Here is an 18,491-nt window from a genome sequence, read left to right as displayed (position 1 = left end):
GAGCATAAACGTTAGGATCCACATCCATACTTTCACCGGCCACTTGTACATTCTCCAATGGCCATGAGACAGGAAGAGGACGTACAACATTTTTCTTTCCACAAGAGGATTTAGAATAGTTTAATAAACAAATGCACTTGCCACCTGTTGGCCATTACTTTTACCTATTGTTATTATTCTATGCCCATGTACTGCACTGTCCCTTCCCCCTTCCCCCGCACTTTTCCCCTTCCACCATCCCATGCACTTGCGCGATCTGGTTGACACTTGGCCTAGTAGGATCGTTGTCTGTACTCCCTTTGTTCCCCTTCCCTTGCCTCGTTGCACCTTGAAACACTTGTGTATAGGAGCGTTATAAATGCCCTATCATATCATATCACTATGTTGACCATATCAGACCAGAGCAGAATACAGATTTCAGCAGATATGTTGGAATGGATAAAACACATGTCCTCTTTCTTTTGCCAAAACAATTGAAATAGTGTCTGCAATGCCAAAAGTTTACAAAGAGCTTTGCATGCTAAATCTTTCATTTGCTCAAGGCAGAGAAATGAAATCCTCTGGGAAGCTAAAGGAAATTCAGCATTTCCCTACATAAATGCTACATTCTTTCAGAAGTTTGTTAATGATTTGCACATTGGCAGGAGATGATTTGTGGTGTGAAAATTGTGCTACGTGGAATTTGGCGGTTTCATTACAAAGATCAATAAGAGCTTTCCTCTAGCCAGGTCCTGGTTTGATTTCGAGTGTAAAAGACGAAAAAGCCAATAAGGCAAGTCACACATACCACAGCGCCACCTAGTAAAGACCGCTGGAAGTTCATCTCCAGTTCAGAGCCACGCCAGCAAGGAATTGTAGGTAAGCAAATTAGCCCAAATGCAAGCTTCAGGACATTGTCTTTGTCTCACAAGGCAGTGCTACTTTACACATAGCTTGATCAACCCACGACAGTCATTTTTGATGGCTGAAGAAAACAACATACCGGCTTCACCCTTATTAGGGATCATCAGTGCAGTACAGTCTTGACAGCCTTGAGGTTGGAGCATTAGGGCATGTGTAGCAAACACCAACAAAGTTATGGGGGGTTTAAAAAGGCTTGAGAAAACCCTTTCACCTGAAATGTGAAAGAAGAAAAAGCATTGGTGTTATTAGCAACTTTTTCCAGAGAAATTGCTGTTTTCCCCTTTGATAGTTAACACTGCTTCCGGTATTATGCATCATAGTTCTGGAGCACTTCTAGATGACTTGGGGAAATGCTTCATGGAGCACATAAGAGGAAGAAACAGGTGCGCTTCACATTGCAGGTGGCCGTGGCTTGCTGCTCATTAACCATCTCCTGATGAGGCAGTACTCGCAAGCGTCCTGAGCTTTTAAGTGCCTATGAACTCCACTCAAGGCAATATATGATTAGGACGGGGACGAATGATTGGCGGAAGAAGAATAAATAGAAGAATAGTAGCTGGAATCCAGAGGATAAGAACGAAAGAAAGTGGGCGCTGAAGAAGAAAAAGGACTGCGGGCAGTGATGTAGGTCTGGCAACTATGTAACAAGGGGCATCGACATGCACAGACAGTTGTCTACAAGCTTTTTACAAGCCAAAAGGGGCTTCCATCCGTAACACCGGGCGCATCAGGTATTTCTTGCATAATCTCTTGGATTGGACACGATTGCTCCTACTCTCAGCTCTCCTGCCCTGACGGAGCTGATGTGAAACATGATGTTCACAGTCAGAGGAAGTCCACACATTGTCTGCACCATTGGTTTCATTCTCTGGTATCATGAGATTTCCAATGGGCAATGGCCGTGTGACAGACCACTCGGACTAGGCAGGTAACTTGAACAAAGGTCAGTCTTTATTGACTTTTAAGAAATAAAAAGAAAATATTAAATCAAATATCAGTTCTCTTTCCAGCCGGGATGACTCTGATGGGTTTTCTGCGAGTGTAAGGTAGAAATCTCTGTTTAATCTTCGTAATCCCACTGGTATGGACTTGTGGTCTCCTCGCTTCCAAACCGATTCTGAAAGAAGAAAGAGAACTCCCCATCAGTCCTTTGTCTCTCTTTGCTTTATATAGGGGCTGGCCACTTTTGACCCAATCAGGTTTCTCCTTATGTCGGAGGATATAAAAACCCTCCCAAGCCCCGCCCCCTTCCTTCTGTGCTCCCAGTCGCCGTGATGTCTTTGCGTCATGTGCCACGAGGTGAAGATTGGGGTTTATACAGTCAGAGGTCCCCAGCTTTGGTAAGGATAAAGTCCTTCTAATATCCTTCTTTTTGGTCTCTTTTCTCTGTTTTACGAGTGTGAGGTTATACGGTTCTTTTGCTTCTCTTTGCTCCGTTACCCGTTTGTGGCGTCTTGCGTCAACAACCACCCCCCATTGGTCGTTCGTGCCGCGGTACACGCGGCAGACGCCGGCAGACCCTTGCTCCGTCTGGTCACCTGTGTCGTGGTTTCCGCGTTCCTCGCCCGTAGGACCCACGCCACTTCTCAACCCCACTACCGGCCGTGCGTTAGGGTTTCCACTATCCGCATTCAGGCAACACAATTCGCGGATGGCACCCAGGTCTGCCCCCGACCACAAATGACTGCTTCCTTCAGTGTCCTCCTCCTCCTCCTTTCGGCCCGAACGTTCAGGTTCGAGATCTGCTTCTCCAGTGGCCACGTCATTGCTTCCCGCGGGCCCCTCCGTTGTTTCCGGGTATTTGGTGTTCGCATGGTGCGCCATGGCCTCTGATGCAGTCTGGCTGTTACAGGCCGTCATGCCTTTTGGCACCCAGGCCATTCTTCAGATATAAGTCCCAGGCATAGTCTTGCATCTGACAGCCAAGGGCAAGTCATGAAGCTTTCTGATCCATTATCGTTCAAGTCTTATCATTAGGCAGGAGTGCTCGTCTAAATTAGTCTTCAGCTCCTGCATGGTAGACATATACAGTTTTTAAAAAACTGCAAACAACTCTTGCAATCCCATGCACAAATACAACATGAAATGTCGCTCTTTATTTGCCCGCTGCAGTGGTCATCATTTGGATTAGTGAAATCCATGCAATCCTGTTTAATGAACCCCAGGCAATATTTTGCAGCAGCAGGTGTACGTATGCGAGGATCTTGTAGGTTTATTCACAAAGATGTTCCAGTCTTTCACATGAAATTGCTTCACTACCAGTATATTTTCAGGAACTAGCCTTCCAGCAAATAGAAGTTCCCACATATTGGGTTAGAAGAGCGCAGGTGAAGTACTAATATAAAAATAAATAATGCATTTGTAGAACTCTTGACATTTGTTACATTGCTTGTAACCACAATCTTCCTACGTGAATTAAATCCTAAAAAAGACTTTCCCACCGGACAGAGCATGTTGCCTTTCAATGAGAGAGTGAAGGCAGCTACAGCAGCTCTACACAAAGACCTTTATTCGGGACGTATGGTAAGTGGCATCTTAGAGAAGACATCCTAGATTTGAAAAACTGCCTAGACATGGATGCAAGAACTGAAATCCAAGACGACCAAGTTGTCTTCATGAGTATGTTCCGGTGAGGGAGAGGCCTCACCTGCTGCCCTAGTAAAACACTTTTGTTGTCTGGACATCATGGGTATAAACAGGGGTTGTGTCCAAAGGCCAAAACAAAGATTGAAATCCAATGGCAAATGCATTTGAGAAGATGGGCTCTGTGGCGTGCCATGCAGAGAGAAGACGAGAGCCAGCATCAGAAGAATATGCAGCAGTGTTTCTGTTAATCTTGTTCATGATGCAGTTACAACTCACGATCCATTTACCCAGAGACGTCTTTATGGGAGGCCAAAAGGGGCACTTGCCCAGGGCCCCCATCTTGGAGGGGGCCCACAAGGCTGCCTGATCTAAAGGAGTAAGGCTCCTTTGTTCACAAGACTTAAATAGCATACATCATGATATTTTATGGCATGGTTCTGAGGCTCTAAACCTATTGCCTGTCTGTTTTGGCAAGTATATTCTGCCTCGATCAGTTCTCATGTAATGCTTTTTGTGTTCACTGTGGTATGTATAGTTTGTGTGTTCCTTGCGGCACAACTCTTGTAGCATTCTTTTCTTCCTGTGGGAATTATGTTTATCATGTGCAATGGCCAAATTTGAAATGCATATTGGTAAATTGAGTGCCACAATGGTTCAGAAGTTAGCTCAGTTTGTTAAGCACACATTGCAGAGATATGTGTTCCTACGCAAGATTAGAATAGCACATTCCTGTAAGGCTGCCTGAGCCTTTCCTTTGTCTGAAGTTTATAAACCTGCCTGCATATGTACTTTGCCTTGCAGCACAACAGGTGCTATTATCAGTAATGCACCTGCACTAGATATGGGTTGCAATAAAAACGAACATGTCATCCTTATGGTGAAGGTCTAGAAATTGGTTTGTTCAGATGGGGTGCTGTAAAACCTAGGCAATCACCACCAACAATGAGCATAAACTGTTAGTCCAAGAGATGAATAAGTATCCAAATTTGGAACCAAAGTATTCATGCTTGTATTCTGATTTGCCAGCAGACAATACAGTGATCCTGGTCAAATCATCTCATATCTCATACATTACTGTACTGTCTTCTGTGAAGTTCGCCTTCTCGCGTGCTGGTGGCATCGTTTAGCCCATTACGTGATCTTTCTTCTTATTTAGGTCATTTGAGTGGAAGGGTTGGTAGACAGAAGGGAACAGACCACATGGTGCAGGACTCGGACAAGCATATTTTAAAGTCTGCTCATTTGACACAAAAAACACTTTGCATGTTTGTAAAAGTCAAAGTTTTTTCTGCACGTTTATAAATGACAATTTTACAGGCCAGTGTTTTAGAAGTATGCAAAGCTTTAAAATACAAAAGACAAACCCAGATTAAATCTGTTAAATCACACTGATTGGTATGCTGGTACTTATATACTCTTGATGATGGAGAGAATGAAGTTAGAATCATTCTGTGTTACACCCTTCTATACTATTTTGTTTTAAAATATGGTCATGTTTGGTAATGTGATTGGTGTACTTTAAAGTGGGTTTTATAAAAATGAGATTATTTTAGTTCATGGTAAGAACTGCTAATGAAAGTGTTCAAATGCAGAAATTGCAGAGTTGGCACAAATCCCAGATTCACCCAGTGTAATGCTGGGTATCTAATTTAATCTTGTATTGCCTAGCCTCTCGAAAATCGCCAGTCACTAGACCTTTCAAAATTGGAGGCCCTTCAGAGAGATTTCCTTCTCAGGGTATGATCTTCAAAACAGCCTCACTCATGGTTTCACTGGCTATAGTGTTCCATCCACTATAATAGTGAGCATTGATAAATTGGACACCCCAAGCAATTCTTCTTTTGATTTCTAATGGCAACGCTATTTGAAAACCATGTACCCCTTTATAATCTCAGTCTGTCTGGATACAGACACCTTCCTGGTAGCTTCTAATCAGCATCACCTAAACACTTGTGTACGAGCGTGATATAAATAAAATATTAATTCATTCATCCACTATCCATGCTATGATATGTGTAGCTTTCTCCTTCCTCCCAATTGGTCTCCTCTATCCGTGCTTGAGCACATTTGCATTCTGTGAGGCAGTAAATGTGAGTTCTCTGTCCATTCTGGGTTACATGTACCTTTTACATACAGCCCTGCATTAATACTACAGGCTGCACACCTTCCTGGATGCTATTGATAAAAACTCCCCTGTATCTATGCTAGAACAGAAGTAACCTCTTTGTAGACTTATAATGTTGGCCTTCAAATGGTACTTGTTTATCGTTCTGATTAGAACATGAATGAAGGGGGTAAGGGGACTTAAAGGGAGCAAACATGCTTACTTTTAAGCTGTGAGGCAGCACATCAACCTATGGGTTGTGATCGCGTCAGGGGGTGGGGGACGGGGTCAGATATTCTTGATCACTTAATTCTGTTGGTTTGGTGGAGGGGGCCCCAAAGATGTCTGTGCCCAGGGCCCCAAAATTGCTTAGGATGGCCCTGCATTTACCTTGATGGTGATCTGGCTACCTCTTTCATGGCTGCTTTCAGGATTTCAATATTGAAAGGCTACGGGTTCAGTGGCCTGAATTCAAATACTTCAGGAACTAAAACCTAACATTTGAAATAGAGGAATGGAAAACATATTTTGTTTCTGAAGCAAACATTCTGGTTTCTGTGGAAGACCGAGAGTCCTATGCCAAAGTCTTGATCTAGATTGAGTATGATGGACATATCTCAGCGCGGGCACACTTATTGCTCTTTACTGAATGAATGACTTTGTAGATCAGTGGAAGGGATTGCATTTCAAAGTGGAAGTCATTCCGAGGAAATTTGCCCACACAGATCACATATTGTTGGAATGTGGGTATTGTGGCAATGATGCAATCTTGTGGGAGACAATTACTGCTGACAATCCACTGGGAGAAGGTCCATTTGTGTGGGGCATGATAGAGGTCTGTCAAACCTTTTTGACTCAAACTTCTTCACTCTCGAAAGATGGATGGCCTTAAGTGTTAAAAGTCTATTCCCACCTTCCCATGGACAAACAGCTAAGAAAAAAGTGTGAGGGCTTTGTTGCTTGTTCAAGTAGACCCATGTAGTTGCATTTCCCCTATACAAAATTGCAACCTCCCATTTGAACACGGAGAAGGCATACCATGGGTAGAGAAATGGCAAACTCGTATGAGAATTTGTTTACTTTTGCCCAGTGACCTTGTGTTTCTAGAGAACCTACAGCAGGCATGCGATAAAACTGAGATTGATCATGATGGAGATTTTAGGATATGAGTTTCTAATGGAAGATATTGGTGGCTTCTTGGGAAGGTTTTCTACTCTCTACACCAAGACAGAACAAGATGGAATGAGTGGAAAAAACTACCTCGATTTCACTGATGTGAAGCCTGGCTTAGAGGTTATATGGGTCCACAGGGTCAATAGTGCTTGGGCTTTTTGGACCCAATGATTAAGGGTGCTCACCAGAGCATAAAAGTAACATGGTCTAGAAGAGAACAGCACATGTCCTACTTGGTATTAATGACAGCACTTCAAGGAAGAACATGGATTGTTATAACAAAACCAAAGGATGCAGAGAGCAGGCAGGAGTGTCAAGTTTTAACTTTGACCAAGACGTTGCACGTCCTCTGTGTTCTGAGACATGGTACAATAGCTAAAAGGGCAACCTCTCGTACTAACTAGGCCATGCAGCATAAAGCTATTTTTCATCTCCTGGGATCTGCATTAAGACAGACAATGAATGTGTAGAGATTTGGGGGAAAATTGGCGTTTACACTTTGCTTCACTATGCTTAATAGCCATGGATCATAGTGGTCGAGGCCTTGCCGTTCAGAAGGATTAAAACGGGCCTCGTAAAGGGGGTTGGTGGTTAGTGATGGTGAGATGCTTAAGAGGGAAAAAGCTAGTTGGAAAGAAGATTGCCTTTTTGAACTATTGACTGATATGAGTGATGACTTCTGGTATAACGTCTTGATTAATTCAATCCAGGAAAATGTTTGGTGTTCTGGACCTTTGAAGTGTGAATGGCTCCTGGCTCAGAAGAGGAGCATTGGTGATCGTCCTAGCAGTACAGGACAGACAGTATGAAATGACGCCAGCTGTAATGGTTCCTGCCTTCGATATGAAAGTCATTTGTGGTGTGTGAAAGGAGTTTTCTGCTGTAAAACAGAAGATCAAAAAATATTTTCCTGAAATTCTTTATTAGCGATCTAGAACTTCTGCCTGTTCTGCATGCTGATGGTGGTAATTGGCAACAAATCCTAGACCCACCTATCTGACATATTACACAAGATCTGCCTTGTGCGAACAAGAGAGCTGGAAAAATACTAGGAAGTGACATACAGAGTCGGACTGGGCCATACAATTGTCTCGGGCACCAATGAAAAAGTGGCCCACAGTTGCAAATGCCAATTCATTCCTTTTGTGACAGACTGAGTAGTACCCAAGGGGGAGGTTTTTGATAAGGTGTGATGCAAATTGTGCATTAAAAACAATATGTATTCAGTTACACTGGTCAAAACGAATAGATGCATGGTGAAGTAACTTATCAAACTGACCCTCATGAGCCAAAAAAGGGGCCCACTTTCACCAAAGTAACTGACCCATGCCAGCATTTTGTGTTTTTGGTTCTAGCATTGCTCTATTGTCCTATAGGCAAGTGTGAGCTTGGTGATACGGGAGAACCAGGTAGCAAGTATAGTTTGAAATATGCATTACAATGGCTTTGAAAAAAAAAATATATCATGACATTATCAAATGTCCTTGGCAAAAGCATACATATATTGCACCAAGCGGATGCAATGTAGAAGGCATGGTATGGATCATAAATAGGGTTGTGGACCACAGTTCGAGTGTGAACATGAATGAAGCAGATTTGGACGGAAGTAAGGTTGTGAATGGAGGGTGGGGGCATAAAGGAACTATATGTAGTTTTACAGGACAGTGAAGAACCAGAAGGGAAGACCACATTGAAGTTAATAAATATAAATACAACTATTAAGATGTTTTCAAGCCCATTCCTACATTGACTTGAATAAATAATCAGTGCATTAGTACAGTGATGGGTGCTATACCACAGTGGGTGGTCTCACACGACAATCCACAAGGTACCAGTATATTAATTGAATGATTGTTCCTGCATCACGTAAGGGTAGGACATAATGATCCACAAAGCACCTGCATGTTGGCATAGTGGTAGTTCATTACATTTGAAGACCAAGTACATTAGTAAAGTGATGACACCTGTATTATAGCAGGATTGGGACAGACTTGTGATTAGCTCCCAGAGTGAGACACCAACCAATGATGTGGCCTGAAACCTGAGTGTGAAAGGCCAGCAACCACATGAGTTCCACAGTGGCCTGCTGGTGGCAGTCCCCATCTGCCATCCTTTTCTTGCTCATCCCCTGGCCCTGCCCCCCAACTTACACTGTGACCCACACTCCCCTGGCAACCCCAACCGAATTCGACCCCCAGCCCATACCAGTTACCTACCTGTTGCAGTCACCCTTAGGAGGGCCATGTCTCTGCCGCATTCCATAAAACAGAAAAGGAAATTCAATTTTTCCTTTAAGCCACCATTTTGTGTTTGTATTTTTTATATTTGGAATCAGTTTGCACGTCTCAGGATTCCTATAGCCTTAATCGCCTTGTTGGCAGGCAGGCATGTCTGTTATCAAACCTGAACCTTTGAGGGGGTGAAATATAGCACCTGAGGGCCAGACATAAAGAGGCTAGAGTGATTTGCAAGTGCCCATTGAAAACAGGGCCAGCACAGAAATGATGATGTCAGACATGAGGCCTATTGAACCAAAAACAGGCCTAAATCACCAAGGAAAGAAAGTGGGCTGGAAGTTCAAAAGTGTGAAGATATGCGCAGTGTATTTCAGCAAGGAAAAGAAAGGCATGTGACTGATGGTGCCATTTCACACAATCCACGGAGAGCTGCACTTTTACTTCAAGATATAGTAGTGTGTACATTATCTTCAATGAAATGCCAGATTGTGCTCCAGCCAGCTAAAGTGAAACTAAGCTCATTGCATTGACAAAAAATAAAGAATCTCCTTTTTGTTTCCCCCCCATCCAAATGACAGTATGCTAAGAGACATGCTCACTGGACTTTCAAAGTTTGAACATTGTTTCCTCATGTAACTGCCCTGTACATATGGACAATCCAGAAGTGATACTCATGTATTTTGAAAATGTCCACTTTTAAACTCCCACTTAGTGGGAGTTTAAAAGGCCATGGCTTGCAGGGTACACAAGTTGGTCATTTCTTCAAACATGAAACTAACCTCCAAGACCTTTCCTCTGCTGTCCTTAAGACACAGGCCTGGGTGTCAACTATCAATCAAAGCCATTACTAAAATATACAAAGAAATACACTGCTTAGATGTAAACCACGGTAAAGACAGATAAGGCCATGCCTGCTCTTTCAGCAGAAGTGGCCTTGAGGTCACAAGTCCCATAAAATGTCCATTAAAGTTGCTATCACTGCCTCACAGGCCATGAAGAGGGATAGGCTAACAAACATGAGTCAGGCTCTGCCTAGTCACATATTTAAGGATAAATGAAACTTAGAGGAACAAGGGTGGGGGCTAGAGTGAGTTCTGTGAAGCTGGAGTTTAAGTGAATGGAAAAATACATTGTATTGCCTAAAAGGGGCAGTGTAGATGTCACAACGGTCATGCCAGACTTTTATTAAAGGTGACACTCGCCCTCTTTGAACCATGCTAAAACGATCTGTGTGTGATAAACATAGCTAAAGTTATTAATGAAAATGTAATTTGGGCCCTTCCTTGAGTCCGAGACATTTGGTGTGGGGGTGAAGGAAATAAGTATCATGAAAATTATGAAGGAGCATATGTTTCACTGATATGGCTCCTGCGTAAATGAAGAAAACCTGTATCTCTGCATAGGAAGGGCGTGCCGAATTCAGACTGGCCTCACCAGATTTGCCTTAAAATGAAGTTCTTAAAAAGATATTCATACATGTAAAGATTTGAAAATGTAGGGTCCTTGCCATGTTGATAGATTTTTGTGAGTTTAAACATGCCGAGCCCCTGTCAAATTGGGATGACAAAGTGTTCTCCTCCCACAGCTGTCCTGACTCACTCCCCCCATCTCCTTGTCCTATTAGCACACAAGTGGGAGGTGGGTAGAGAAAAGCAACCAATCCCTTTCGTGGGAATCATGACATGTTTCTGATGTAATTTGCCCTATAAGTAGATCAGTTTGCATTAGAACTGGGCTTTTTCCACTTATTCTGGGAGGCAGCCTGCGGCTGAACTCTTGTGAGAAACATCCCAGCAGAGAGGCCTAAATCTTGTAGTGGAGACAGGAACCAGCAGACATAAAAGCTGACTGGGAACCCTTGGAGGATTTAGAGGAGACTCTCCTTGACTGACACCATAGCTGTCCCAGCAGTGCCCTGTGTTTCCCTAATGCCCATTCCAAGGCCTCTCGTGTAAGTAAAACTATCTCCAAAGTCATAGATTGTATAGGCCCTGCATTACCAAGCATTGTTGTAGTTATTTCACTATAGCAAAATATCCTGTTTGTCTGTGTAGATCCTTAGCTTATGTAATTAAAGTAAATCAATTAATTCCCCTATAGAAATCACGGGTGGTGGTTTGTTGCCATTCGAAACCAACAAGCTCTTCCCAGTGTGTTTTGAGGCAGTATTGACAAAGATTTGCCAAAAGAATTAATCCCAAAACCATGTTTCCGCGTGAGTGTGCAAGGTGCAAAACAAATTCCCCATTGATACTCTTCATTTTAAATCAGAAGTGTGAAGCCTGGTAGTGCATTTGCATGTGCAGGGTGCAAAACGAAATTGCCCCCTTGGTCCCATTGTGCTTTGACCAAAACTGCCTTGCTTTTCTTTCCCTCATATTGCATCTGTAATTAGAATGCCAAAATGATTTTCCCATTGTGTTCCCACTCTCTGCCAATGTGTGTCTTGAATTGTTCTTTTTCTGTATTGGTGGGTGATTTAAAAAGAAATAATTGTGACTGCGTATCTCAGTGTTATTTCTGTGTTGGTGCCTTTATGGAAGTCATTTGTGTTCTTGTGTTGCCACAGCACTGGTGGATGATGTTTATCTATTTGTCAAATTTGGTTTAAATAAATTAATAAATATATATATTCTGAATACACACCGGCCTGGTTCCTAGTCCTTTGTGGTACAGGTACTTGTTGGGGGTTGGGTGTGAGATGGGTTGGAGGCCTTACCAAATTGAACCTCAACAAAACCTAATATTACTTTATTAAGCTCCACATTCATTGGGGGGAAAGGAATACCCTGAGTTCAGTTTGACTGCGTAATAAACCGCGACACCTTCGCAGAGGCCCTCATTCCACTCAGGCTTACTACTAGCACAGTGCTTCATGCTACAAATGCGCCCTATTGGTACTGGTCGAAATAATCGAGAAAATAAATGCTGAATGCGCTTTCACTGCACATTTGGCTGGGCAAAAAAAAATCAAAATATTGAAGCCCATAATACCGAATATGGCAAGCAGGGGTTGCAGGGGTGTCTCCCACTCCTGTGTTAGACAAGATGGGCTTTGGGAGTTGCGGGGGTGCCCCCCGCTTCCATGACATTGGAAGTGGGGGACAATAAAGGAAAAAAAGAAAAAGGAGCCCGGTTAGTGTAAGGAAACTGACGCCGCAGGGATAGAGGAGAGTCGGCGGCACACTTCTGTGTGTGCTGCCAAAAAGGTAAATCGGGGGATGCAGGGTGCCGGGAAAGTGATCTATGCGATCACTGCGCAGCTCCATTTTGAAATTCGATATTTTCAGATTCGCAATTTCACGCTGCGTAGTAATCACGTAGATCTGCCCTATCAAAACCCATGAAAAGCTATTACATTAGCATAGTGATATTTAATATTCCACAGCATAGGGTTGGACATGAGGACCCAGGGAATCCTGTTATTACTGATGGCTTGCACACAACAAAAGGTATCCAAGGGTGGACTGTGAACCAAAATAGGCCCTGGAAATCATTTTCAAAGTGGCCCCTTATTACACATTCTGGGCAAGCCCGACCATTTTCCTTGGGAAAATTAGGAAATAAAATAGGTTACCACATAAGAGGCCCAGGATGCAGAGGCCCACTGGGAAATCTCCAGAATTCCCTATGGGCCAGTCCACCTGTGAGCTGGACACAATTGTTTGGGGGGTCAGAGTATATTACTGTAATGGCAGATAATACAGCAGGTGGCTTAATACGATAATCCCCAAGATTCTAGTACACAAGTATAGCTATGGCTTCTGCACCACAGAGGGTTGACTTAAAGGACCATGTGAGTCCTAGTAAATTATTACAGTGACGGTCCCTTCACGCTGCAAGGTGTTGTGAAGCTCTAGTACATTATTATAGGGAGTTTATGGCTAAAATTGTGGCCAACAGTAGGCTGTTTGTGACTTCAAACAATAACTTTACTCTGACGAAGACTAGGCACGGTGCAGCTTCCATCGGGCCACCCTATTGATGCTGAAACCGGTTTAGGGGTTATAAATTGGGACTATACAGCGTACAGGATCAATCATTTTGTACAATGTTATTTACATTTTCTAAAAGTGTGTGAATTGGAAAGTTTATGTGTTTTGTTTTACGACTAATTGTTATGTTACATACTGATACTGGTGGCACTATAAAAGGGGGTTGGACATGACAAGAGAATCCATGGGGCAGTGGTCTGTTCAACTCTCAAGGGCGAAACTCTGATTTGCAAACTCATGCATCTCCCTTGTCTTCATTTTTTGAAGATGTGTGTGTGTGTGTGTGTGTGTGTGTGTGTGTGTGGCCTGCACAATCGGGAATGCAGAGCCCAGTGCTCAGTAAATATGCAGATCAGTACTGACTTTGAAGGATGAGCAGACTTTGGGGGAAAGAGTTGTGCTCCCTCTAAACAACTCCCCACTTCCTTTATTTGCTTCTGGGCTTGGCGCTGCAGCCAATCAGATTGCTTGAAATGCGGGCTGCACCTCATTGTATACGCCTGCGTTCTCTAGCCATCTCACAGTTGCTCATACCCGCCCTGCCGTTTTCCCTCCCTCTCCGCTATGTCCCCGAATTTCTTCCATTCCCCTACCCCTTTGGTCCTCCCCCGTTCACCTAGAGAGAGTTGTGGTACCACCAATGCCCAAACTAAAAACCCCAAAATGCTACCCTGGGCCTGTATTTTTGGTCAAAGTAGGCCACTTTTTTGGGCCATGTGGGCCAGTTTGATGAGTTACTTAACCACGCGGCTAGTAGTTTTGACCAGTGTTACTGAATAAATATTCTTTAAAATGCACAATTTGCATCACATTTTATCAAAAACCTCCCTCTTGGGTACTACTCAAACATTCTGTACAAAAGGAATGAATTGCCATTTTCAACAGTGGGCCACTGTGAGCCACTTTTTCATTGGTGCCCATGACAATTTTATGCCCCAGCCCGATCCTGGGCACCACCGCTCTGATGTCCACCGTGGCGGCATAGAAATGGAAGAGGGGCCTTCAAATTCTGCTGGATTTGACAGTACCTCCTTCTGGGTGCACGTCTTTGGCCAATATTTCAGTAGTCCTCGGATCACCTGTTGAAAATCAGAGAAAAAAAAAGTATTCAATGCAGTGCCCCTCTGAGCGCATACTATTTTAACAGGTTCACACTTACATAGCGCAGCTTTTCCTGTCAGCCAGCATTGACAGTTTTTAAATCACATGTGTCATGAAGGAACTGATTAGGAGCTACTTCCTCTAGGTTTCTTGCAAAGACATTTTGACTTGAATTCTGTGGACCATGAGATTTTAATGAATGGCCTGAAATGAGATGCCCGTTTAACTACCAAGCAATTGGATACAGTCCTTACAGCTGAGAAAATAGCCTACAGAGATGCCCTTAACTGGTCATGAGCTCATTCACAAGTACACTACAGAAAGGTGAAAGCCCATCTACTCGTCACAGCCCTGTTGTGAACCTGGTAGATATGAGCCGGTGCGACAGAGCATGAACGAGGCGCGAACATAAACGATAACATGGCAATCCCTTAAGAAGGACAAGTATGCTCGTCCTTTTTGCATAGACTTGCATAATAGCTTGGCTTAAATGTTCATTTTGCAGTGTTCTAAATATTACATCCGTTTTACATACTCGCCTTCCATCTAACACAAAGGGCCAGATTCATGGAACATTTGCACGGTTCAACGTGACTGCACTGTCGACACACACCCTGATTCATGGAACTGTGCAAAGTGCATTTTTCAGTGCAAAGTGCATTTTTGCTGTACAAACTGAACTTTGCACTGACTTTGCCCTGAACAAATACTTTGCACAGTTCCACGAATCAGGGTTTGTGTTTGCAGTGCAAAGTCACTTTTCAGCAGTGCAAAGCCACTTTGCACGGGGTAAAAAAATCCATCACAGCTTCTAGGAGAATCGCCTTGCACATGAATTCTTCGTTAACTGACTAACTTCCATTAATGGTAAAACCCTCAAAAGCATGCAGGGCGTCCCAGTCTGCTTCCAAACTGCGCGTGCTGGCCGTTAAACAGTAAAACCCAGCTCTGTTGCCTTGGAAATAAGTCATGCAATGAGGCGCTGCTGCCATGCACAACATCACGAGCCGAAACCTTCGGTTGCCAAGATGTTACTCACATGCTCCGTCAACGTCGCATCTTTCTCCAGGAACTGTACCACGCAATACGCCAGCTGAGGAAGAGGAGGGCCGAAGAAAGAAACAGCCATTCATTCGTGTTCAGCCTGAGAAGACACAATACGACCGCACTGCAGGCTCAGAGGCCTCAACCTGGCCTATTGGGGATGAGGAGGGCAGCGCAACACGGCGGGAAGCATACATAGAGAAAGTAGAGTGGGCCGGGGGTATGTTAAGGGGGAGAGGAACTTAAACCTAGTTACTGTTATATATATATATATATGCTTAATTCCAATCGGTGATTGTATGTTTGACTGCAATCTGTGTGTTCAGCACACCGATTGGGGAGACCTCCGCCTTCTAAATTCCTTCCTCATTGTCAGCTGGGGCATGGTAAAAGCAGTTCACATTTTTGTGATTTCATGCCCATTGCTCTCGTGTATTTCCCAGTGTTTCTAACTGCACACAAATGTTTCTTTAACTCTATTAGATGAAGGAGTGGACGGGGAACCACAAGAGGCCCTGGAAATTATTTTAAAGATGCCCCATATTACACATTTTCAGCAAGATGAAACCTTTTCCTATGTGAACATTTGGAGATAATAGGTTACCACCGAAAAAGGGCCAGGGTGCAGAGGCCCACCGGGAAATCGCCAGAGTTTCCCCATAGCCCAGTCCGCCCCCCATTAGATGAATCCACAAGATGGAAGTACTGCTTCAAGTTCAGTGGATGGGACATGTATGGATGCATTCTTGCACCACTTGACTGCCTTTACTGTTACATTTGTTTATATTTAAAGCAAAGGTCTTAAACCTATACCACTTTGATCGCAGGCAAGACCCCCGACAGGCTAATCTTTCTTGCAGACTGTATCTCCCTCGATGCACTCAATCTATCCAGAAACTAGACACTCTAAAGCAACCTCTTAACACTTACTTGTCTTCCTTCGTTGATATCATTCCATACCTCACCCTCCATTTTCCTGCCCCTGCCTCCAGCTTTTTTCAATCTTCACCAATGTTTTATATTATTACTGGGCTAACGTGTCTTTCACAAATTTCGGTGGCACCTGCAATCATGCACTCGCTAGTATCCTCTTTGCAACTCCCCCTTATGGATGACCACGAACAGTTTTACTTTATCGCCTGGCTTTTTGCTTATCGATTAACTGCTATGTGGAATGATATTAAATACTTAACCCCACCTTCTACCTGTTTGAGAAAAAACCCTTGTCACGAAAAAGCTGATTTTTTTCATGCATAATTTTCCATCTTTTCAAACCATACAGTTACTCATCTAATTAAAGATATTACAAAAACTCACTGATATCAAAGAATTGATGTAATTCACACATTTCGGATATAGATTATGCCACCAAAGTATGACTTGCTCACAGTTCCTCAGATGCTGACAGTAAATGAGCAAATTGGTAAAATCTAGTAGAACTGTATCCCCAAGAGAAAATTCAATTAACAGAACAATACCTGTGCGTGAAATATTGAAAGGGACTTGACAGAGTGGAGTGGTAGTAATACCCGCACTAGAAACTGCTTATGTTCGGCTTTCAGGGGAAGAGCAAAGCCATTGATAATGCTGCAAACAAAGTGAATAAAAACAGGCATCAGACTACTTGAAAACCTAAAAAGCACCTTATTGGATCAAACAAATAAATGAAGCAAATGTAATAAAACATGTACCGTTAAAGCAAGATCAGGTTCTCAGATACAAAATATCAAAACATTGGAAGTGCAGGTGAAAAGTTCTACACTAACCTAAAAGGTGGAATGCGTTAAGGGGGTATGCACTAAGTTATGTCACATAAGGCTTGCATTTTGAATCTCACTGTTTTGTGCCACTACCCTGCTCTCCAAGGGGGTTCACCGCACAGTGCTTTGAGGCCATGCTAATGGCACTAGGCACTATACAAAGGCCATATAACATAACATAATATTAGGTCCATAAAATAAACCAGGCTTCATCAAACAAACTGACATCTTGAAATGCTCAGAACCACTCTCTGTTAGTGATGCTAGATTGGATAAAGTAACTGTGTTGTGCTCTTTAACTTCATTGCCTTTCAGCAATGTACACAATACTGAAACGGATTGTGGTTTGTGCTGTATTTTTGAATTGTGGCATATTTACAATGATATTAGTGTTTGCGTTGTAAACTTACTTACATGGACATTAGTATTTGCATACTTTATGGTGCGTTTACATCGTCTTGATTAGCTGGCTTGAGTGACTAATTCAGTGGTGTTAGCCGTCTGCTTCTGAGATTCCAGTGTTTGCAGATGCCCCCTGTTTGGAGTGCGAGTGCCAAGTGGGCGCAATTGGTTCTTGGGCGAGAGCAGCCCCCTGCGTTCAGAGTTTTCCATGTGACAGCGGCCATCTTGATCGCTCATCTGAGCAGAACCCACAGGATCAAACGTAGGGGATGTAATCGTGTCCATACGAGGTCACCCTTTTACACCCCATTTGACAATCGAATGCGACTACTTCCGGAGGCTAAACCTGCCTTTGAAAAGCTGAAAGGAGCCTGTATGGTGAAGGTGACACTGCCAGCCTCTTACTCTCTGCCCCAGAGGAGGACAACGCAGGAGCTCTTGGGAACTCAGCATCGCAAGACCCTGACTTCCCCAGTTAGGATTCAGCACACAGGCATAACGGGGGCGGGGGGCATGGACTAAAAAAATGTTTTAAAGAAAGGTTCTTTTTTTGTCACTCTGACTTCATAACGAAATTATTTCTGTTACAAGGTAACAGAAATAATTTATTTATGAAGGCAGATTGACTCCAAAAAGAAACTTTCTGTTTGAAGTCAGAGGGCTGCTCCCCCCACCCCATGACATGGAAGTCTCTAGGCTGGAGGCCTCCATGCCATGGGGTGAGGGAGCTCTATGAATTCAAAAATAAATAAGTTTCTTTTTGAAGTCGCTCTGTCTTTTTAAAGAAATGATTTCCACTATGGTTCGGTCCTTAACAGAAATAAGTCTTTGTGAAGTCAGAGCGACTTCAAAAAGAAACGGTTCTGTAGGTTAGCCAGGTTGAGTCAACATAGCCCAAAATTTCAAGGGGGGACTGAATCCAGTCAGCTCAATGGTGTTGCACCCCTACTTGTGTTTAATACCTTGGTTACTTATTGGTAATCCTCATTACTCATAGCCCTATTCTTCCTTGTCCCTGTACTTGTGTATGAGGCACTTTGACTCGTACACAAGTAGTGGGATGAGGTAGAGGGACATAGACATGGATGTAATGCCTGGCTTAGTTACCTGTAATCTTCATTACTCCTAGTCACACTCTTCCTTATCCCAGTACTTACCTATGAGCAAGGAGGCTCATACATAAGCA

The 18,491-nt window shown here is 43.3% G+C and overlaps 1 protein-coding gene across 1 annotated transcript in view; it reads right to left on the bottom strand.

Annotated features, from left to right (window-relative positions):
• PPP2R5B (protein phosphatase 2 regulatory subunit B'beta) overlaps positions 1 to 18,491 on the bottom strand; it is a 574,560-nt gene that overhangs the window by 68,111 nt on the left and 487,958 nt on the right. The window contains exons 7-9 of the mRNA XM_069645079.1: positions 16,622 to 16,730; positions 15,139 to 15,192; positions 14,027 to 14,077 (exon numbers count right to left, since the gene is read on the bottom strand). Coding sequence (XP_069501180.1) covers positions 14,027 to 14,077; positions 15,139 to 15,192; positions 16,622 to 16,730 — 214 coding nt within the window. The remainder of the gene's footprint in view (positions 1 to 14,026; positions 14,078 to 15,138; positions 15,193 to 16,621; positions 16,731 to 18,491) is intronic.

The sequence above is a fragment of the Ambystoma mexicanum genome, chromosome 2p, assembly GCF_040938575.1.
Source record: "Ambystoma mexicanum isolate Mex_15411 chromosome 2p, UKY_AmexF1_1, whole genome shotgun sequence".
In the NCBI taxonomy this organism is placed as follows: domain Eukaryota; kingdom Metazoa; phylum Chordata; class Amphibia; order Caudata; family Ambystomatidae; genus Ambystoma; species Ambystoma mexicanum.
The sequence above is the reverse complement of the archived record's forward strand: the minus strand, read 5'-3'. Positions and strand labels throughout refer to the sequence as shown.